At 43.5% G+C, this 22,352-nt stretch overlaps 1 protein-coding gene across 1 annotated transcript; it reads left to right on the forward strand.

The window, feature by feature from the left end:
• Nucleotides 1-6,346: 6,346 nt before the first annotated feature.
• On the forward strand, nucleotides 6,347-22,043 carry xirp2b (xin actin binding repeat containing 2b). The gene is made up of 9 exons (XM_056289802.1): nucleotides 6,347-6,433; nucleotides 8,559-8,687; nucleotides 9,971-10,060; nucleotides 10,731-10,788; nucleotides 10,891-10,979; nucleotides 11,389-18,363; nucleotides 18,397-19,948; nucleotides 20,066-21,010; nucleotides 21,952-22,043. Exons 1-9 carry the CDS (start codon nucleotides 6,383-6,385, stop codon nucleotides 22,041-22,043), a joined length of 9,981 nt encoding a protein of 3,326 aa, XP_056145777.1. The 5' UTR covers nucleotides 6,347-6,382.
• The last annotated feature ends 309 nt before the right edge of the window (nucleotides 22,044-22,352 follow it).

Here is a 22,352-nt window from a genome sequence, read left to right on the forward strand (position 1 = left end):
CAAACTAACACATATACACAAACTAACACACATACCCAAACTAACATATACACAAACTAACACACATACCCAAACTAACACATATACACAAACTAACACATATACACAAACTAACACACATACCCAAACTAACACATATACACAAACTAACACATATACCCAAACTAACACATATACCCAAACTAACACATATACACAAACCAAACAAAAAAAAAATCCCTGTCCAAGGGAACGAACGCCAGCCAGGGAGACTGTCGGATCGCTGGTCTGCATGGGTTAGCAGTTAGCTTAGCCCGCCCCACTTCCGTGTCCAGGCAGCTCCAGCCAGGGGCTGTGGTTCCCGGACCCACCGGACGAAGCAGACCAAGCTCTCCCAGCCAGACACCCTCGACACACCTCCCCGCACTCCACGCGACAACACCAAAACCACCACCACAGTCAACGCCAGGCGAGGCCGCCGCCAGACCGCCCTCGGTGTTATCGGAACTGCCGGTCTGCATGGGCTAGCAGTTAGCTTAGCCTGCCCCGCTCTCCCAGCCGATCCAGCGCCAGCTCTCCCAGCCATCACACGAAAAGCAAAACTTAGACGCAGACGTGGACAAAGACACTGCATGGACGGTACTGGGTGAGGCTGCCACAAATGTGAATTCGTGCCACCATCTTCTGACACCGGAAGCAGAAATGTTTAATGTTCATATCCCATTTTACATGACTTGAGAGGGAGTGGAGAATGTCTGTGGCTTCAAATGAGAGCATACCAGTGACCCAGCATTATTCTGCCCAGCGGATCAAATGCGCCAACGTTTTTGTGCCTGTGATTAAAATCCGTCCAAGGACTGCTGTGATGAGCAAGAGGTCTCTGCCTATCAGTCCTCTCTGTAAGTTGGTGTTTCCAGGGACTCTGACTGTCCTTCTTGCAGGCAGGTGACCAATGGAAATGCAGGTATGAGTTACACATTCTGCAGACCTGTCTGTGCTAATGTATACGGCCGCCGCGTCTGGTCTCCAAACATTGGCCCAGCTTCCAGGGGATACCAGAGCCAGGCTGGCGCCACTGCCTCCAACTAGGCCAAACAGAGAGGGCTCGCTAGCATTCTACACTCCAAGCCGAAGGTGTCTCCTACCATGTATACATCCCACCCCCTGCCACCACGTACACATACCCACACACACACACACACACACACACACTGCTCAGCAACAGCATTACATCACTGACCCCATTTCAAACTCACCGCTAAACACATCACATAGGCGACATTTTTTTTTTATCAGCTTTTACCATCACTCAAAAATCCTCCTCCCTGTCAGCCACTTCACACCGCCGGGGGTATTTTCGGATGACTAAACGGTGTGGGAGATCCTTATTCAAGTAGTTGTTGTAGCCGTGTATGTGTGTGATTCTGGCATATCATGACTGGCCCTGACAGCTGCGGGTGGCAGAGCGTACAGGGAACTCTGCTGGAATCTCTGATGATGAAAGTGGGGTGCTCTGATTTATCGGCACACGGGGGCCTACAGAGGAGTCACAGGAAGTATTTGCCCGAGGATCCTCTGCGCGGGGACTTGACATGGGAGGCCCCAAAGCTAGGCCTCACTCTCTAAAAAAAGCATGCCTGGCCCATCTTTTCACTAGGGGGCGGGGGGTCGAAAATAAAATCAGCTGTCACCGTGCACTCGTCGGACAGAGGTGAACACGCACTGCTGGAGCCGGTCTCCAACACTGACTGGGATTTGCTTTTGGGCTTGGAAAGACCCTGCAGGCCGGGGGTGCATTGGCCAACCTGTGGGATTCTACCTTCTGAGTACACGTTTTTATACTTCATTACACTTTTGCTGGTAGGTGATGAAACCTCCAAAGGAATCACGTGTTTGTGCCACAAGGTGTGTGTGTGTGTGTGTGTGTGTGTTTGTGCACATGCGTGTTCGCGTGTTTTTGAGCGGATTCCATCTGGTTTGTAATTGGGAGTTGTCAAAACAAGTTAATGAGCTTGGGCTGCTTTTCCCTTTCTGTTTAAGAGTATTCTGGATGATTTGATAGGGTAACAATATGTTTAATCTTCCGAGCTGTCAAAAGACGGGTTACGATGCCATCTGGGGGGGGGGGGGATTTCCCCTCCAATGCGGATGGCTCATTCGATCTTTTTTCTTTTTTTTAAGGGTGGAGCTCGTTCGAATTACTTTGTTGTTTTTTTTAAAAATCATTCTGGCTGTCCTCGTGTGGAGTATTTGCACTCAGAACACAGGGGAAACATAAATTATACGTCAGACGTGTGGAGAAACACTTCGTGACAAAAATATTGAGTCAGCTTTGGAGCGATGCGATTTAGTCCAGCCTCAGCTAAGACCAGATAGCATTTCTGTGCTACTGATTTCTCGGTGCAGGCCAACATCTCAGGGTTATATGTTATATTCTGCTTTGACGCCAGCTAGCGAAGCATGAAACAGAAACTCCTGAAGAGTAATTAGAAATATAGTCACAAACACAATGGGGACCGCCGCAGGCCGGCCAAGATATCTGGAACGAGTTCCCAGCTGAGAGACAGCCTTGACCTCAAATCTTTTCTCCAACTTCCAGAAAGAAATACGACTCTTGGTTGCACCATTTTAAAATAGGTTTGATTTATTTTTTGCAAGTTCTTGGCGCCGAGATTACTTCACTTTCTGGTTATACGAGCCCCCCCAACATGTCATGAGATAGCCTGGAGACTGTTGACACATTTCTTCACAACAAATTTACGTCCTACCTAAACTATTGGGACTTGGCAGGGTGCTTCTATGGAGCAGCATTTTTTTTACTTGGTTGGTTCTACCTGAGATCCGAGGTTTGTTTTGAGTCGGCAAACATCGCTTTATTATCAAAGACGGCTTTGTCCGTCATCTGTCTGGACGGACTGATTGGTTTACACTAACATACCCATCATTCCTCCTTGGCTAAAATAGATCATCCCTTCCAGGAGATGGGTGAGCTACAAATCAAAAGCAACAGGGAGGGGAAGTAATGACATGCTAACGGGAAAGCGTTTGTGGGTATGGAACATAGCACCAATGGTTCTTACCGAAAGTCATTTGGCTATGATATTTAGAAAGTGTCCTAAATAGTTTGTGTTTAACGTACCAAGAAGTTATCCGGGTAGGTCAACCTCGTATTTTTATAACTCGTCCTGGCTGTCACTCAAAGCTGTATAATATAAAATCTTATGGGCTTTGATATGATTTGACATGTTTCACTGAGTCGCTACTTCACTGAATTTTTAATAAAGGGACATAAAATGATTAAATCTGAGGTAACTCATCTTACTGAAAGGGGACTGTCGTCACACGTCTCCAGCCTGGCAGCCTTCTTCACAAAAGTATAGTCTGACTGATGTTGATCATACTTCACACAGCAGAGACTTGAGAACTCATCCAAGAGAATGCATTCTTATTTTGACATTACAACATTATTAGACATGAGCACTAGCTCAACACAGATTTTATCTTACTGCTTTCAAATATCCCCCGGAAATGAGGTCTGAATACTTTGATAAAACCGGTATCAATGACTGCACTCCACAGCCGATAGCCTAATAATGTGCACATGGTGGGTGTTAAAAAACACGTGTCAGTTTCAAGTTTTAAATCTGCAATGCAAAACACAAACTAAAAAAAATATCATGTTTTGTTGGTTCGGCACTGACGCCAGTGGCAATTCCTAACATAGAAATAATTTGGTCACACTCAAAAGTTAAACAAGGAGCCAGGAATCAACACATTCTGGGTGATCAAGTTAATCCCATGACACGGTCCTGTTCTGATGAACGTGCAGTCCTACAGGACAGCCATGACCTTATGACCACGGAATGGCCACCGAATAGGTTGACGAGTACAAGAATCGTTTAGAAATAAAACGAGCCAAGACTTCTTGACAAAATAAATGCTATCCCGTGTCAGCATTTATAGCAAATTCTGAAACATCATCTGAGACGGTGTATTTCTGGGCCACCTTAAGATGGAGGGGCATGGATAGAAGGCCGGGGGGCTCTTAAACTCATTTTTAGTGCTAACTATTCTAAATATCATACCACGACCCCTTGAAAAAAGCCAGCCTTCCTGTTAGAAATGATGTTTGTGCAGTAGTTTCTCCACTTCAAGCATGTCGCTCATATCCTCTTTTACTTTCTCTCTATAATTGGAAGACCAGCGGGACATGAGTAATTGGTTTAAATTAGGTCCCTGTAGACAAGCTTGGCTAACTCATTGAGGAGAGCACCATCTTCCCTCAATCCTAGCGATTGCATTTCCAATTGAGGTTGACCTCACACACGGGATTTTAGCCAATCCACACACCCTTGCTGGTAGTCCTTGAACTGCGGATTTTCCCAATGTTCGCTCTTAATTTAAATTCATGCCTTTGAAGAACACCGAGGTTAGACGATTACCATACTTTGATTATGATTCCTAAGAATATATTGGCACAGCTTTTGTCACTTATATTTGAAAATAAGTCCCTCTAGTGCAATCTATTCTATAGTTTCCATGGAGATCGCCTATTCCTAGTAATTACATCCTACCAAATAATTCAGCGATCAATAATCTTATCAATAAATTACTGATAATAGAGACCAAAAACATTAACTCTGAACTCAATAGGGAGGGTGACATCATCTCCATCACCAATAAAAGCTCTACAGAGCATACTTCATGTGACAAATAAAGATATACAAACAATCTTAGACACTGATAATCCAGCTCTCCGGTGCCAGCAGTGAGTCTGCCCTCACCTATTCCAACACTATCCGGTATGGACTGGCCACCACATGGAATAGGGCCAGACTAACACGAGACATCACACAGTTAGGGGTGTGGATCATGACCGCAACCTCTTAACCAGGAAGGATCTGCACACCTCGAGGTCCAAGAAAAGTACAGGTCCAAGATTACTGACAATTCTTCAAGTCCTAGTCACTACAGTTACCAAGCTCCCATTCCAGGAAGGACTAACAGTAAATCAGGACAGAAAAGACTAGACAAAAAACAACCTATTCCCCAATGCCTTGGGCCTTATGAGCAGCAAAGCTACATACGACAACCCCATTGTACAACTATGAAAGACGGCAAATTTCAAGCCTACTATACTATAAAACAATGGTACACTACTATGACAATATTACCTATCCTCACTTCTATAGTGTCCAGCCTATACTGCTAGTAATTATATGTTTATACCTGTTTCCTTTATCACATCTTACCCCTTTTATATACATATAGTCTTCTGTTGTTTGTTGTTGTGCTATACCAAATGTGACCTATGCAAGCAACCGGCTAAATCATGTACATAATCACGAATAAGCAGTCTTATGCCCCTTTTCCACTGCATGGTACCAGCTCGCCTCGACTCGACTCTGTTGGACTCTACTCACTTTACTTTTTGGGATGTGGTTTTCCACTGCAGATAGGGTCCCCTCACGGCGAAGCCCCGCTGGTCATTTGTGGGCGTGTTGACTAGTGTTTCCTCCCTTGTCTACCAGCGCTCCACACCAGTGTTTTATTTTCAAAAAAATCAACAAGACCAACTCTAAATGTGTGCTTCACATGAACAATATTAGTGTCACTAAGAGATTCACTGACAACAAATAACTTTTTACATAGATTATCAACTATAATACAAGTTTGATAAGACTCACTTTGCCATTTCCTGTTATAAACAGAGCTGTTCCATTTCTCTCTGACCAATCAGGGGTCAGATTTTATTTATATTTCAATAAATATAAATAAAACGTATTTAGATTTCATTTATTAATTTTTTGTTTACATCTTATTTATATTTAAATGTAAATACTTTTATTTATTTATTTTATAAGATTGTATTTATATTTAAATAAAAATAAATATATATTTTTTTTTTTTATATTTTATTTATTTTATAAGATTGTATTTATATTTAAATAAATATACATACATCTATATCTATTTATATTTTAGTTATTTAATTTAGTTATTTATAGTGGTATTTTCAGGTCACCTTTTAGTATCGGCTCAGCTCACTTGGAACCTCGATGGAGCTTTCAAAAAAAAAAAGTACCTGGTACCAGGTACTATCCCTAACTTTTGCCCAATGGAAAATAAAAAAAAATCGAGAAAAGTAGAGTTGAGTCAAGCTGGTACCATGCAGCGGAAAAGGGGCATTAGCCAATAAATCTGGTTCTCAGACTCTCTCCCCGTCTGGCCAATGCATTATGAGCTCTTTCATTTCAAAGGCTAAACAGCGGCTTGGCTGTGTTTGCTCTAGCTGCTGGCAGCACAGGTTTAACCAGGACAGGACTTCCTGAAAGACTTACGCCAGAGGAACCGGATTTGCTCTGAAGACTCAAAGGTCATCCCACTAACCAATCATTTGGCCATGTACCAGGCAGCAGACGCCAAGCGAGAGGACACCACTTTCTCCAGCGGGGTATACAGATACCGTCTGCATGGACTATTTAACATGCGGGCTACAGCATGTCTATAAGTTCACAAAATCACTATCAATGACTAATACAGTTACTTATAATTGAATTTTTTTTGGGGGGGTGCCACAAAATCCCAGATTTTGCTTTACTGAGTAACCTTTCAGCCATTTTGCTGCATAATTGAATAACTCAGTGATGATAAGCCACCGCATTCATTTTAAATTTGTTAATATTAACGAATAATGAGAAAATATTTACCAATTATAGGCTATATCTGCAACTTATTTGTTCAGTAATTATTCAAATGAGGTAATGAGTGCCTCTTGGCATTCCTGCATGACTATACTAAATTGTTCAAATGCACTTTGCCACTTTGAGATGAGTGCTCAGGTTATTGCCACTAAGCCCAACTGGTGAATTGGCCCTGCTTGTTATTTGGTTTGTTGGATCATGTTGCATACTGGGTAATTTAGACTTTAACTGCTGCAGAGCATGCTAAGTTGCACAATTGTGTCCAAGCATACAGATGGCATGGTTATCATTGCTTGTGGCTTTGTCATGTTTCATTTGTGGAAGGTGATGACACTTTGCCATCAGGAGGGTTCAGTGGCCTTGCATATATACACACACACACACACACACACACACACACACATATTTATATATGTGTGTATATATATATATGTATATATATGTGTATGTATATATATATATATATATATGAGTAGGAGAGAAACACGACACTCTGTTTCCACTTTGCAGAATCTAAACAGAGAGGCAGAGAACAGAAAACACAATTTCAGAGATCCATAAATCCTATTTTACTTTTACACTATGTTATAAGTCTGTAGGGTGGCATACCCCTGTATCTAATGCCCCTTTTCCACTACATGGTACCGGCTCGACTCGACTCAACTTTTTTGTTTTCCATTGCTGGAAAGTACTGGCATTTTGGTAACTGTTACCACTTTTCTGGTACCACCTTTGTCGAGGTTCCAGAAAAACTGGAGCGGGTACCAAACTCAATGCAGACCAGCTACACTGAGGGGGCGCTGTTATGGTGATGGTACCATGTAGTGGACAAGGCCATAAGATACCTGCCCGATACACAGCACTTAAAGAGACAACAAACAGAAATAGGCTTTTTGCAAACATGTAAACAAAGTATAATGAGGGTGTGTGTGTGTGTGTTCTTGTACTTCTGCCTTTGTGAGGACCAATTTGAGATTTTATTTTTTTATTTTCCCCCCCTTTTTCTCCCCAATTGTATCCAGCCAATTACCCCACTCTTCCGAACTGTCTCGGTCGCTGCTCCACCCCGTCTGCTGATTCGGGGAGGGCTGCAGACTACCACATGCCTCCTCCCATAATACATGTGGAGTCACCAGCCGCTTCTTTTCACCTGACAGTGAGGAGTTTCACCAGGGGGATGTAGCACGTGGGAGGATTACGCTATTCCCCCCAGTCCCCCTCGCCCTCCCCCTGAACAGGTGCCCCGACTGACCAGAGGAGGCGCTAGTGCGGCGAACAGGACACATACCCACATCCGGCTTCCCACCCGCAGACACGGCCAATTGTGTCTGTAGGGACGCCCGACCAAGCCAGAGGTAATACGGGGATTCGCACCAGTGTTCCCCGTGTTGGTAGGCAACAGAACAGACCGCTACGCTACCCAGACACTCCCAATTTCAGATTTTCACCAGAGGAGTGAGGACATTTTTGCAAATGAAGACATTTTGGCCCATCCTCACTTCCTTAAGGCTCTATTTTATGGTTAGGACTTGGATTTTAGGGTTAGGATTAGAAGTGGGATGTGGTTAGGGTCAGGGTTAACGTTAGGCTTGAGGTTCTGATGGTTAAGGTTCGAGGTAAGGGCTAGGGGATGAATCGGTTAGGGTTAGTCAATGAGGGGTCCTCACAAAGACAGAAGTACAAATGTGTGTGTGTCTGTGAGTGTCTGTGTGTGAGAGAGAGAGAGAGACAGAGAGAGAGTGTGGCATTAGCGACACTGTATTTTTATGTGTAGCCTGCAGTGTGTACACCAGGCACAATGGGCCTGTTATGCATCAGTCTGGTTCAGACCATGCAGAAGTGGAGGCAGCTAATGATCTTTCCCTGCTTCATTAGGTCATGGAGGAGTCGGAGGTCTGTTCCCTGCCTGGGGGACTTGCCAGTGTGAGGAAACAATTTGAGACCCAAGAAACTGCAACATCCCACAACATAACCCAGCTCCACTTCCAGCACAGATCTGTGCAGGTACGGCATTTTACATAAATACACGTCAGAATCTGTCAACCCAACAAAGCACGGAAGACACAAGCACCAGAGCCTTCAAAAACCAGGCATGTTTCATAGAATGTAGTAAGCTGGTTTTAATCCTACCATCCACCCTTTCATCCATCCATCTTTGTCCCTGTCTGCACTTGATCCACTGGGGGGCTTAAGTCACTCAGGCAGCCTGCTGGTGCACCCCTCCCCAATTGTACCTGGCCAACTACCCCACTCTTCCAAGCCGTCCCGGTTGCTGCTCCACCCCCTCTGCCGATCCAGGGAGGGCTGCAGACTACCACGTCTCCTCCCATACATGTGGAGTCACCAGCCATTTCTTTTCACCTGACAGTGATGAGTTTCACCAGGGGGACGTAGCATGTGGGAGGATCACGCTATTCCCCTCAGTTCCCCCTCCCACCCCACCCCCAAACAGGTACCCCGACCGACCAGAGGAGGCGCTAGTACCGCGACCAGGACACATACCCACACCCGGCTTTGCACCTGCAGACACAGCCAATTGTGTCTGTAGGGACACCCAACCAAGCCGGAGGCAACACAGGGATTCGAACCGGCGATCCTTATGTTGGTAGGCAACGGAATAGCTACGCCAACTGGACGCCCTCTGTAGGTGCACATTTAGTTTGAATATCAAAAAATTGAGGAGACTGGAGAAGTTCCCAGTGCTTGTTCCAGTCTTTCCAATGGCACCAAACCGTAGCAACGCTCACTATGCTGAAGTGACCAATATTACATTTGTAACGATGGTTTTGGTGTAGATATGAGGGTTAAGTGTTGCCCAAAACAACAATACCTTATCTCAATTGACTTTGTGTTGGCAAAAGCTGCTGGGTACTACTTTCACATCATTCGTGTTTTAGCTGCCTCGGGTTGGTGGTAATCTAGCAAAAGAGCGGCAAATGATTTATTGACTCTCCAACGAGACAACTACTATGACTGATCAGCTTGGAGTGCAGCGTAACCTCGCTCCTTTAACATCCTTCTTCCTGTGATGAGAGTCATTTGGAACGGCAGCAGGCGGTGTGATTAAGCTTTCTCTGTGTGGTGGACTAAAGCTCTGCAATGATCCCTGAAGGAAATTACACAAAACTCAGATGTGTTCTTTGGCTGATAGGTGAGAGGGAGTGAGGTGAGAAGGAAAGAGTCGCTTTTGACTTTTTGTGTGCGAGTGTGTGTGTGAGTGTGTGTGCACACTTGCATATGTACCCATGTTTAATTATTTCTGACAGCCGGTGTCTTGTTCTTCACAGGAAATGTCGAACTCACAGGTGACGGTGATGAGCAGTTCCAGGCAAGTCCTCCCAGGCAGTCAGCAGCTGAATTTCAAACAAGAGGAGATGGTACGAACTGCTGTTCTATCTGTGTTGACATACGCAGCACAGAAAAGCTCTTCTAATGAACTACACCCCTCGTTTCTGATACCCAGTGAAAACATCTGGTGATTGTGATGCTTTAGACTCACTACTCTGTGTGATTAAAACATTCCTAGCAGTTTTACACCATTTAGAATAAAACATGGATCACACAGAAGAAATTTAATCTTGTTGACCTGGTTACATGATTATACTCTAGGGGCGTCTGGGTAGCGTAGCGGTCTATTCCGTTGCCTACCAACATGGGGATCGTCGGTTCGAACCCCCGTGTTGCCTCCGGCTTGGTCGGGCGTTCCTACAGACACAATTGGCCGTGTCTGCTGGTGGGAAGCCGGATGTGGGTATGTATCCTGGTCGCTGCACTAGCGCCTCCTCTGGTCGGTCGGTCGGGGCGCCTGTTTGGGGGGGATAGCGTGATCCTGCCCCATGCGCTACGTCCCCCTGGTGAAACTCCTCACTGCCAGGTGAAAAGAAGCGGCTGGCGACTCCACATGTATTGGAGGAGGCATGTGGTAGTCTGCAGCCCTCCCCGGATCAGCAGAGGGGGAAACACCCCCCCCCCAAAAGTTTTTACTTTTTCATGCAGTTTTTTTTCTCATTCATTTTTAATAATTTTTTGCTTCATCCACCCACACAGGTGACTGAAAGTTACAATAATTCGACCTCCAGCTTTGAAAACCACAATAATGAAACAGGTAGGATACTGTTACGATCACTTCATCATTTCCAATAAGCTCCATTAATTTAAATTCCATCTAACGCAGTTACAGCTACACATTTATTGTGTTAACTTGTAGAAGAAGAATTTCCCAGGTATACTGCAAAAGAACTGAGAGCTCACTTTGAAAGAACCATTGAAGAGGCGGCACCAAGCAGACAAATAAGGGTAATGATTGGATTTCTCATAAAGTGATTGTGTATATACAGGAGTGAAGATACTCTCCCACAGATGAAATGGAAGAATATTCAGTTAAGAGTAACTGGGACGGTAGAACTAAAATGGGAGATATATCTATATTGAAGAAGCCAGCAGTGTCTTAAATTGTGTCTTTTCTCTGCTGTACTGTGAAAAATTGGTCTGGGTGTACTTCAAAAATTAATAACGTGCTTATAATACGAGAGTGGTTATTTTAGACAGTGACATACACTGTGAGCTGAGAGGCATTCTCCTTCCTATGTAAAATTACTCATGTTTTTAATCTCTGCATTTGTACAATGCATACAGTACATTTTACAAGTGACTAGTAAATGGCATGTATAAATCATGCTGTATCTCACTTTTGTCCCTCAACAAGATTGGACGTGACATCAATCGCTCTAAGTGGTCTTCAAATGTGACACAAAATGCTGCTACCACCGAGACGCATGAAACATCAGCCACAGAGGCGACACAAGACACAGCCACAACCGACACAGTTTTGGATTATGAGGACTTTCCACCTCCGCCCCCTGAGGATTCTGACTATCTTCCGCCCCCACCTCCAGACTTACTACAAATGCCATCAGACACTTCAAACATTTCAGAATGCTATTACTCACCTGAGCCTCCTGAACCAGCTTACTCCTCCAAATACCCCGTCAACAAAGAGGCTTACTTCAAGCAGAGAAATATGTATGAGTTGAAACGCCTCTACAAGCATATTCATCCTGAGGTTCGTAAAAACATTGAAAAAGAGTACTACAATAATGGGGCTGAAATGGAGAACCACCAGCAGGAGAGCCAAGATGACATATATGAGGATGATGGGGACAGCGGCAATAATGCCAGTTTGAGCCCAGATGAAGAATATATGGAGTGGGATGAGATTCTCCCTGGGGAGGTGCAGTCAATGCGTTGGATGTTTGAAAATAAGCCATTGGACGCCATTAAAGATGAAACTCCTGATGAAGATAGCGACAACAGAAAAATACCTCAACAGGAAATAATAGTGGGAAAAGATGTGAGGCGCACAGCTTGGATGTTCGAAACCAAGACCATGGACGCATTGGGTTCACACAACACAGATTCAACAGAATATAGAAACAAATTCAACAAATTAGACAAGGGAGATGTCCGTGCTGCAGCGTGGCTATTTGAAACTCAGCCAATGGATAGTCTGAACAAAATGCACAGGGAGGAGGATCTGACAAAAGAGATTGTGTTCACAGAAGAGGATGGAAATGCAACCATTTACATGATTGACAACAAGTGTATGGGAAGCTTAGGCCACACTGAGACCATTGATGAGAGTCACCTGCTAAGTCTAAGATCAGTGTTGGAAGAAATTAATGGTGAGGTGAAGACCATCACAAGTACCTTTGACACACAGTTCAAATGCGTCCTCATGGGACAGTCAAGCCAGATGCTGGAGATCAAATCTGTGCGCAAAATTGAAACTGAATTGGAGAGCTCTATCGCTTCGCGTTGGCTTTTTGATACCCAACCCCTGGACATGACAAACAGAGATTGTGCCCCCTTGAAACTTGTGTGTAGTCTTTCCATGGAGGACAGCCATAAAGGAGATTGGGGCAGGTGGCTGTTTGAGATAAAGACCTTAAATTCTCTTGATGACTGGCAGAACTCAAACATACAGAAAGAAGAGATCATTGGAGCAGATGTGCGGAAGCATTGCTTAACATTTGAGACTCAGCCGATGGATTCCCTGAAGGATGACTCTAACGCAAGGTCTGAAACCATTGAGGATATTATTGGGGGTAACGTCAGATCTGCAAGACACTTTTTCGAAAGCAGTCCTCAAGTATCCAGGAAGAATCCCACCGAGGTAGGGAAACTTAAAAGGCCGACAATGAATGAAGGAGGAAAAGGAGATGTGAGACATCAAAAGTGGCGCTTTGAGAGTCAACCACTGGAGCACATAAGAGAGGATAAGAAAGAAGTTATACGCACTGTCAATGTTGAGGAAGACCTCACACAGGAGGACGGCACAAGCTGCAGGGCAGATGTCCGAAAAAATTGCTGGGTGTTTGAGACACAGCCAATGGATACTTTAAAAGATGATACCAATGCCAGACCCTTAACAAAAGAGGAAATAATATCAGGCAATGTCAGCTCAGCAAGACATTATTTTGAGACAATGCCTGCTGATGAGTTAAAGGAGCTTGCAGAAGTAGGGAAATTGAAAAAATCTGCAGCAATTGTAGAAGAGAGAGGCGACGTTAGACACCAGAAGTGGCGGTTTGAAAGCCAACCATTAGAGCACATCAGAGAAGAGGAGAAGGAAGTAATTCGGACAATAGACCTGGAGGAAATTGATAAAGTGGATGTGTCAAACTACAAGCAAATTTTTGAGACCACGGACTTAAGCAGAAAGGATGAATCTCAAAAGATTCTTATTGAAGGCGTTACCTCTGGCTCCGTGAAATCAAATAAAAATCTGTTTGAGTCTACCCCATTGTATGCCATGCAGGACAGCTCAGGGCACTTCCACGAGGTGAAGACAGTGCGTCGAGAGGAGGTTGTCAGAGGAGATGTAACAACTTGCAAATGGATGTTTGAGACACGCCCAGTTGATCAGTTTGACAAAAGTATTAGTGAATACCAAATTATCAAGGGGATTTCCAAACAGGAAACTGAATCTGGTGATGTTAAAACTGCCAAGTGGCTGTTTGAAACGCAGCCTCTTGATGCTATTAAGTACTTTAGCAATATTGAGGATGAGGAAACTGTGGGCACAAGAGAAGATACCGAAATTGTGAAAGGTGATGTGAAAACTTGCAAATGGCTATTTGAGACAAAACCAATGGACATTCTGTATGAAAGAGAGGAGTTAAAAGGTGAAGATGAATCTGAGAAAATACAGAGAGGAGATGTCAAAACCTGCACATGGCTTTTTGAGACACAAGCACTTGATAGTATCCATGATGAGAGTGAAACTGTTCTAAAAACATGCACTGTGAATCAAGAAGAAGTAAGAGGCAAGGATGTAAGAATGGCTTGCTTTCTTTTTGAAACAGAGAACCTTGAGAACATCGCTGGGGATGAAAGGGACTCTTATAAACGAGTCACTGAGATAGATATTGATTCTGGAGATGTCTCGAGGATGAAGTACATTTTCGAAAACCAGACCTCTGACATCATGACTTCTACATGTGATGAAACAATGCAAAAGCTTAAAACTGTGCAGTCCGAGGACATACAAAAGGGCAATGTGGTGAACTGTAAATGGCTCTTTGAAAACCAATCCATAGATACTATGCACAACAGCCAAGAGGAGTCAATGAGCAGCCGCACTGTGAATGACGTACAAGGAGGGAATGTTGACAAAGGGCGTTTCATTTTTGAGACCTACACCTTAGACAAAATTCAAGAAGTTTCCTCTGAGACAGAGACAGATATTGCAAAAATACAGAAAATTGTCCGTGAGGAGGATGAGAAGGGGGATGTGCAAAACTACACCATGATGTTTGAAACACAGCCCCTTTATGCAATTCAGGACAAAGAAGGCCATTACCATGAGGTCACCACTGTCACAAGTGAAGAAGTTATGCGGGGGGATGTAGTCAAATCCCGGTGGTTGTTTGAAACCAAACCCCTTGATTCTATCAGGGACACAGATGAGGTATACATCATCAGGTCTGTTACACAAGAAGATGTGCAGAGAGGAGATGTTACCTCCGCAAAGTGGAAATTTGAAACGCAACCGCTTGATAAAATAGCTGCGGAAAATAAGGCTTTGATTAAAACTGTTGACGATATTCAAGGAGGACATGTTAGCGTGAACAAGCACCGCTTTGAGTCAGACGCTCTGTCACAGGAGTCAGTTAGAACAGTGAATGTAAGTGAAATACAGAAAGGCGATGTTAGAACAGCAAAATGGAGGTTTGAAACGCAATCAATTGATAAAATAAAAAGCATGAGCTCTGAAAACCTGGTTGAAATGGTTCAAAAAGAGGAAGTTGCAAAGGGGGATGTCAAACAATCTGTCTGGCTCTTTGAGAAAAATCCTCTTGACCATATTAAAGAGGTAGATGAGGATGAAGACACAACCATCAATCGAGAGGAAATTCCAAAAGCAGATGTGAAGACAACAACTTGGCTCTTTGAAACAACACCATTCGATGATTTTAACGAGACAAGTGTGGAGAAGTCTGAAATTATGGGTAAAAGTATCAAGGGTACCCTTGAGGAACTTTACAGTCAGAAAATGGTGAGTTCAAAAGGAATTCTCATTGAGGCTGATGAGATTGGCGATGTTAGAATGGCAAAATACCAACTAATGAACAAGCAGGCACCAGAGATTCAAAGAGAGGATGTCATCAGGGGGGATCTGCAAAGCATCATGATGAACCTTCTGAACAGACGGGAAACAAAGGACAGGCAGATAATAATAAATTCAGAAGAGAAGGGTAATATCAGTTCAACGGTACACCAGCTATTCAACCAAGAAAGAGACAGTAGCATTGCAAAAGAGGAAATTTTAAGGGGTGACATTCAGGAAGCTGTAAACAACCTTCTGAAACAGGACGGGTCAGCAAAACGGGGAATACTTATCCAAGAGGACGAGAGGGGAGATGTGCAGATGACAGTTTATTCCCTCCTGAATAATCAAGAGAGCGTCGCATTTGAGAAAGAAGATGTTGTTCGAGGGGATATAAAGAGTGCTCTACAGAGACTGTCCGGCCCAGACGATTCAAATCAGATTATAAAGATCAAAGTGGATGATGCCGAAAAGGGAAATGTCCAATTTTACTCAACGTGCATTGAATCTGGGGCACTCGACTACCTCAAACAAACCCACATGGGACCTGATGAAAGTCCAGTTGAGAGAGTAGAGAAAGAGGAGATTATTGGAGGTGACATTGAGGGTACAAAACTGATCCTTGGGCGTAATCAAACACATATTGAGCGTACAATAGAGGATATTGTGCCTGGCGATGTTCACAACACAGTGAAAGTTTTTATGTCAGAGCCTACCATCTCCCTGGAGGGTCTACAAAAAGAAGAAATAGTTAAGGGCAATTTGAAAGCTGCAATGACTTCATTGTCTGAATCTGTGAATCAGACAGTTGTTGTAGAGAAAGAGGAAGTTGTGAAGGGTGACATACCAAAAGCCCTGCGGTGCCTGGAGAAGGCCCATAAGCAACACAAGGAGGTGGAGAAGCCAGACATCATACGGGGCAATATAAAAGGGGCTCTAAGATCCCTTGAGAAATCAGCAACTTCCAAAGTTGAAGCTGTAGTTGAGGATTTAGTTCCCGGAGATGTGAAGGCTACGCTGAAATCTTTGGAGCAGGCAAAGCAAGCAGTGAGAGAGGTTGAAAAAGAAGACATTGTAAGGGGCGACATTCACACAGCAATGCAGTGTTTACAAGATGCCTCTAATGAAAAGTGGACATGTCAACAGGAAATAGATGTACAGGGAGACGTCAGAGGAACGATTCAGCTCTTCCTGGAACCTCCATCTTCACCAAGAATGCGGAGGAGAGCAAGCCTTGAAGGTGACGTAAAGATGTCAATTAAATCCCTATACGAGACACAGGAGGAAACCCAGGTAGAGAAAGAGGAGGTGATAAAGGGAGATGTTAAAGGAACTATTAAGTCATTATTAGAAACAGCACAACGTCAAACACCGAAAGTCAAACTCGGAGCACACAGAAGAGTCAGAGTAAAACAGAACCCACCTGTTAAGAACTTAAATGTTGACTCCCAAAGGAACATTCAAAAGATAAAAACGGCTAATTCAGTTACAAAATCAGAAAAGAATCAAACCCACTCCACTGAAACTAAAATCGATAAAACACAGTCATATTCTATGCAGCAAACTAGTAAGCATTCAACAACGGTGGTGGAGCACAAAACCATTACTCAAAACCATGGCATCAAAACATTGAAGACTGAGTTCCGTAATTTAAATTCTAATTCGAGGGGAATGATAAAACTGGATAAAACCAAAGTAAAAAGAGATGATTACGTCCCAAAACCGAAGGGGCCAGAGTCTGATCTGCCTCTCCCTCCTCCACCACTACCTATGACTGACACCGACCTTCCTCCTCCTCCCACTCCTCCCCCTCCACCATCTGTTGAGTCAGAGCTTGACCACCTTCCACCTCCTCCCCCGCCACCACCACTTACTAGTGAACAGGATTTCCTCCCACCACCTCCTTCTCAGCAAGAGCTGGACAACATGCCATCACAGACAATTCATCCTTCTCCAGGGAAAGCGTCAAAAATGACTGTCAAAAAAGTAAAAGCTCCTACCTTGCATCCAGTCCCCAAGTTGGAGCCTAAGGCAGAGATCAGCAAAACACAACAGACAATGTCAGAGACCAGCACAACCACTGCCAACAAATCTCTGATAGAAATAAGCCAAATTGAATCCCAAACAAAAACTCAATCATCAAAAGCTATTTCATATGACATCCCTCCACCACCTGAATCACCACGACCACTGAAGAAAGTTTATATCTCCCCTGTAAAATTCACACCTCCGCCCTCTCCACCTCCTTTCATGAGAGGGAAAATGAGTAAATTTAACACTCCCTTAATTAAAGCAGAAGAAAAGTACCGTAAGACGAGAGAGGAAAACACACCCCCTACTACTCCAACTCCCATTTGTATACATGACTCAGTCACAGCTGCTCTTGAAATGCTTTCTAACCAACACAAGGAAAACATAACAGCAGATTTAACTGAAGAAAGAGTGGAGAAGACTTTGACAAATATTCAGTCGGATTTACTTTCAGCTGCTTTATCCACCCATACAGAAAACACAGATACAAATGACAAAAATCTCCCAGAGTCTGTTGTTATGTCTTCTGCTAAACACCAAATTGTCTCCAATCAGACTTTCAAGGACAGCTCTGTTCAACAGGCTTCATCCATGTCAACCATTAGACAACAGACAATTATGACTAGTAGCCAGCAAATAGTGTCTGCTTCCTTACAGTCTAGTCAGACAACAACTAATGACAAAGTCCAGACCTCAATCAGTGATATTAAAGAGACTGAAAAACTAATGACCAATACCCAGAAAGAATTCAAAAATCTGAAAACAAAGGGCCCCAACAAGTCTCAAGATAAAAAGAAAAACGAAAAGGCCATTTCCTCTGAGAAGAGCCTTGAGCAACCAACAAAACAGGAAACAGTCACTCCTGAGGTGAATATCAGATTAAACAAATCAGAGGACAAGAAGGAAGTTGATAATACACTATCAAAGGTATCCGATAACCTCCACAGTCAGCACCCAAGAAAAGAAAACATGGGTACAGAAAAGAATGAAAAGCCAGCCAAATCACCGCAACCTGAGCGCAAAAAGAAAACTGAGGACTGTGTGACCCCAAGACAGGAGAAGGTCTCTGATCAGCCAGCAAAAACTGAAAAAGCAACCAGTAACCTGAATGCTAAAACAGGAAAAGCAGCCCAAAAGGGGAAAAAGAACAATAAACAAGAAAAGCCAGTAGAGATAAAAGAAACCAAAAAGACTAATGAGAGTGAGAGGAAAAGTGTTTCAATTGAAGGGGATTTAAAGGTGGAGCTGAAGGAAGCTGTTGAGGTGAACGTGAGTACTGAGTATAAAGAAGTGAGGACCGAGTTTAAGGAGGAGATTCAGAAAGTCACCCCCTTGTCTGTTGCAGCCACTTCTACTAAAACTGCTGTTACTAGTACTGCTAATGACAACCAAGCAGTATCTCCAAACCCAGCGAAGAAGAAAAAGAAGTCCAAAAGGTCCAAGGGGGGAACACTATCCGGTCAAGGTAAAGACACATCCACGGAATCTAAGACAACAGTGTCTGAAAAATCTGTTCAAAATCGAGAAACAACCGCTGTTGTGCAAATGCACAAAGATGTGAAAGAACGCTGCATTCAGGCCCATAAAGCAGGAAACAAAGAGCATCAGAATGTGGAGCAACAAGAAGCAGTCAACATCCAAAAGCAGGCAAAGGCATCGCAAAAGAAGAAAGGTGGTGATAATCTGCAGAATGTAGAAACGAACAAGAAAGAAGAAAGCAAGAATATCCCGATTACAGTGATAGCTAAGGAAGAACAAAATGATGCGAGAGCTGAGAGCACAGAAGACTCTCAGAGGCAAGAGGTCCAGGCAATAATCTCTCAGATCACAGAGCTGCTAAGGATATCAGGGATGATTGACTCTAAATCTGTGAAGACTCTCCTGAATACAGTTCCAGAATGGCTCATTGGGCCAGAGGAAAAATGTGAATTGGAAGGATCCGCAGTTGAAAGTAACATACAAAAATTCGAAGAGATTATTTCACATGTTAGGAAAATGGCAGAGGCTAAACTGATGTGTCTAGACAAAAAAGACACAGTGGAGAAGCACGAATATGAACCTGTCTCTGAAAAAGTAGTTTCTGGTACGGCAACACCAAGAATATCTAAAATCAGCATTGGTTCTGCAAAGGTTGAGAGCCAGACAAGGAAAAAGATCTCACATGAAAGCAGGAAGCAAGAGGTGAGCCAGGGCAAGTCTATGGACCTTAGAGCACCTTCACCATCACTGAGGATGCGTACTCCCTCACCAACCTTTATCACCATTGAATCCACACGAAGAACTAATTCGCCTCAGAGAGTAACTCCATCACCTACTCTGTTGTACAGACCAGCAACGCCCCCTACACCACCCCCACGTAGGTGTGACACCCCAACTTCACGCATTAACAGAATCACTCCTTCTCCTACTTTTGACAGAGCAGAAAATTTGGCCAGACTTAAAGACACAACAGCCAAGCTCTCACGTGGTGTGACCCCACCTCCAGTTCTTCCTCTCCAACATGTCATGGAGAAGAAAGCTGAGATTGTGGAGTCCCCGCCATCATTCCATAGGCAAATCAAAATTGACACACAAGCTGTGGAGGCATCAGAGACATTAGATACAGCTATAAGAGAATCACTACTGGGTAAAAAGAAGCTCCCCGAGGAGCTTGTAAAGGCTGACAAAATGCCAGCAAAAGATACTCCGGGACATTTGTGTGCAGATGCAAATGAACCAAAATGTTTATCTGGGCCTACCACAGACACCAACTTGTCATTCAATCAAAATGACCAGGAGGTTTTTGAAGCCTCAGCCACATCAGAGACAATGGTCTTATCTGCATCTGTAAAAGACAAGAGAGAGTTTTTTGAAGAGGCTCAAAAAGCTGAAATGAACAAAACCTATGTGAGAAAGGATCCCATCGATATCCCTGAACGCTTGGGCCCAGACACGGAGGACTCTGATGTGCAAACCAAAGAGAAAGAAACAGAGTTTCCTAAAGTTGACTTGTCTGGCCTGGTGAACAGATTTGAATCACCGGAAGAAAAAGTCTATGACAGAAAAGAGACTTTCTCGCTCGCAGAGCTGGTGCCTGAGAATACAGACGCTGACAAAGAGATAGAAAACATTCTAGAACAGGAAACCCCAAATTTTGACATCGAGGCAATTAGAAAAGTTTTTGAATTGGGTGAACAAAAGCCCTCGTTCAAAAAGGAGAAAAATAATCAAGAGGAGTCAGTATCAAGCCTGAGTGAAACAGCAAACATTTCAAAGCAGGAGAGGCCTCAAGCGACAGAGGGGCGTTCACGGCAGGGTACCCCGCTCCCTCCCCAGAAAGACGTGGTGGAAACGGTGCCAGTGGAACCATCAGCTTTCTCTGAAGCCAAATCAGTCACAGAGCATTTCTCAAATGTTGATGAATTTGGCAACAGGACTCTTGGAACCAGGACCACCACTTCATTCTCAGAGCACTCAGAGACTGTGTCGACCCAACAGCCCCCTTTCTCCTATGCTGATGCAGTTAAAAGAAAGGCTGCCACGGTGAGCCATACAAAAACCTATGATGAAGACTCCACCGAGGAGCTGCTGAGGAATTTTCACAAAACATGGACAGAGACAGAGACGGTTTTCAAGAGCCTTGGCTACAGTGTTTCAGAAGAGAGGACATCTGAAATTGTGTCACATCAGACAAAGACTGCCTTAGCTGGTAAAGAGCTGCAGAGCATGATGAAACCAAACAGCAACTAATGGCATGGAAATTGGATGGATGGGTGTTCTCGGAATCTTGCTGTTTGCATGTGCTGCATCACTTATGCTTTCCTTGTTCCAATTTAAAGCTGTGTTTGCAGTCACGGCATTACATTATGTGTGGGCTTTCTCTAAAAACTAAAATCAGAGTATAAAACAGCTTGCAGATGTTCTGAATAGGAAATGGGGTTTTTCCTCACAATTTTAATTATCAATTTCTTGCATATTTCTTTCAATGTGCACATCTTGCATAGACTTATTGCTGAATGCCATGATAAAAGGGTATGCAGATAGACTTGTGATTTTTAAGATTCTGCCCATTTGATCAGACATACCTCGTTCATTCCCAAAAGCCACAAGATCAAATATAAGCTGGATGTGGGTGTGCCTTGAGCAGTGGCCAACAGCTCATCTGTAGCACTTTTTGACACTGCCAAAGTGCAGCAAGGCACTGAACCAGCTTAACGTTGGTCCAGCATTTTTTTTGGACGTGTTGCACCAAAACATCCAAACTGTAAATGCTGTCCCTCTATACTCAATGCTGTGAACTGGCATGTATAGGGATCTGCGTGCATATCTGCATGCACGTGTGGGTCAGTGGGAGTGTGTGTGTGTGTGTGTGTGTGGGGTGAAATTGAATTAAATGTATTCCAATTGGAGGGCAAATACAGAAAACCATATTTTCTCATTGTCATTGCAAGCAAGGTCTTTTTAACAGCTAGACAAGCATGTGATGTATATTTATTTTCAGATGGTAATTTTTGTTGAATGTTTTGCTCAACAAATAACTCAGCAGAAATAAACTACAAATTGCTGCATTGTGAGGCAAAAAAAATGATATACTACCCCAGTGAAATTGTCATAAAGTCTAAGCTTTAGCTTTAAATGTCTTTCCAACAGATTCGAGTTCCGCAGTCGGAACTTTGTACAGTATGTCGGAGGAGGGTTTATCCAATGGATGCTCTGATAGTGGACAGAAAGAGGTATCATAAATCATGTTTCTGCTGTGAACACTGCAGAAACAAATTAAGGTAAATATGTCACTCATTCAAGTGCACATCACTATTGCATATAGTGAAAATGTCATGAAATTCTGCAATACCTAGACATCAAACCGTTTCTTTTTTTTCTCTAATTACAATATAGGATGTCAGTTTCAAAAATGTGCATGCCTTGTGTTTTTTTTTTTTTTTTCAGCTTGGGCAATTATGTCTCTCTCCATGGACATATGTACTGTCTTCACCATTACAAACAACTTCTCAAATCCAAAGGGAACTATGATAATGGACTTGGACAGAAAC

The sequence above is a fragment of the Lampris incognitus genome, chromosome 11 (genome assembly GCF_029633865.1).
Source record: "Lampris incognitus isolate fLamInc1 chromosome 11, fLamInc1.hap2, whole genome shotgun sequence".
Classification (NCBI taxonomy): Eukaryota; Metazoa; Chordata; class Actinopteri; order Lampriformes; family Lampridae; genus Lampris; species Lampris incognitus.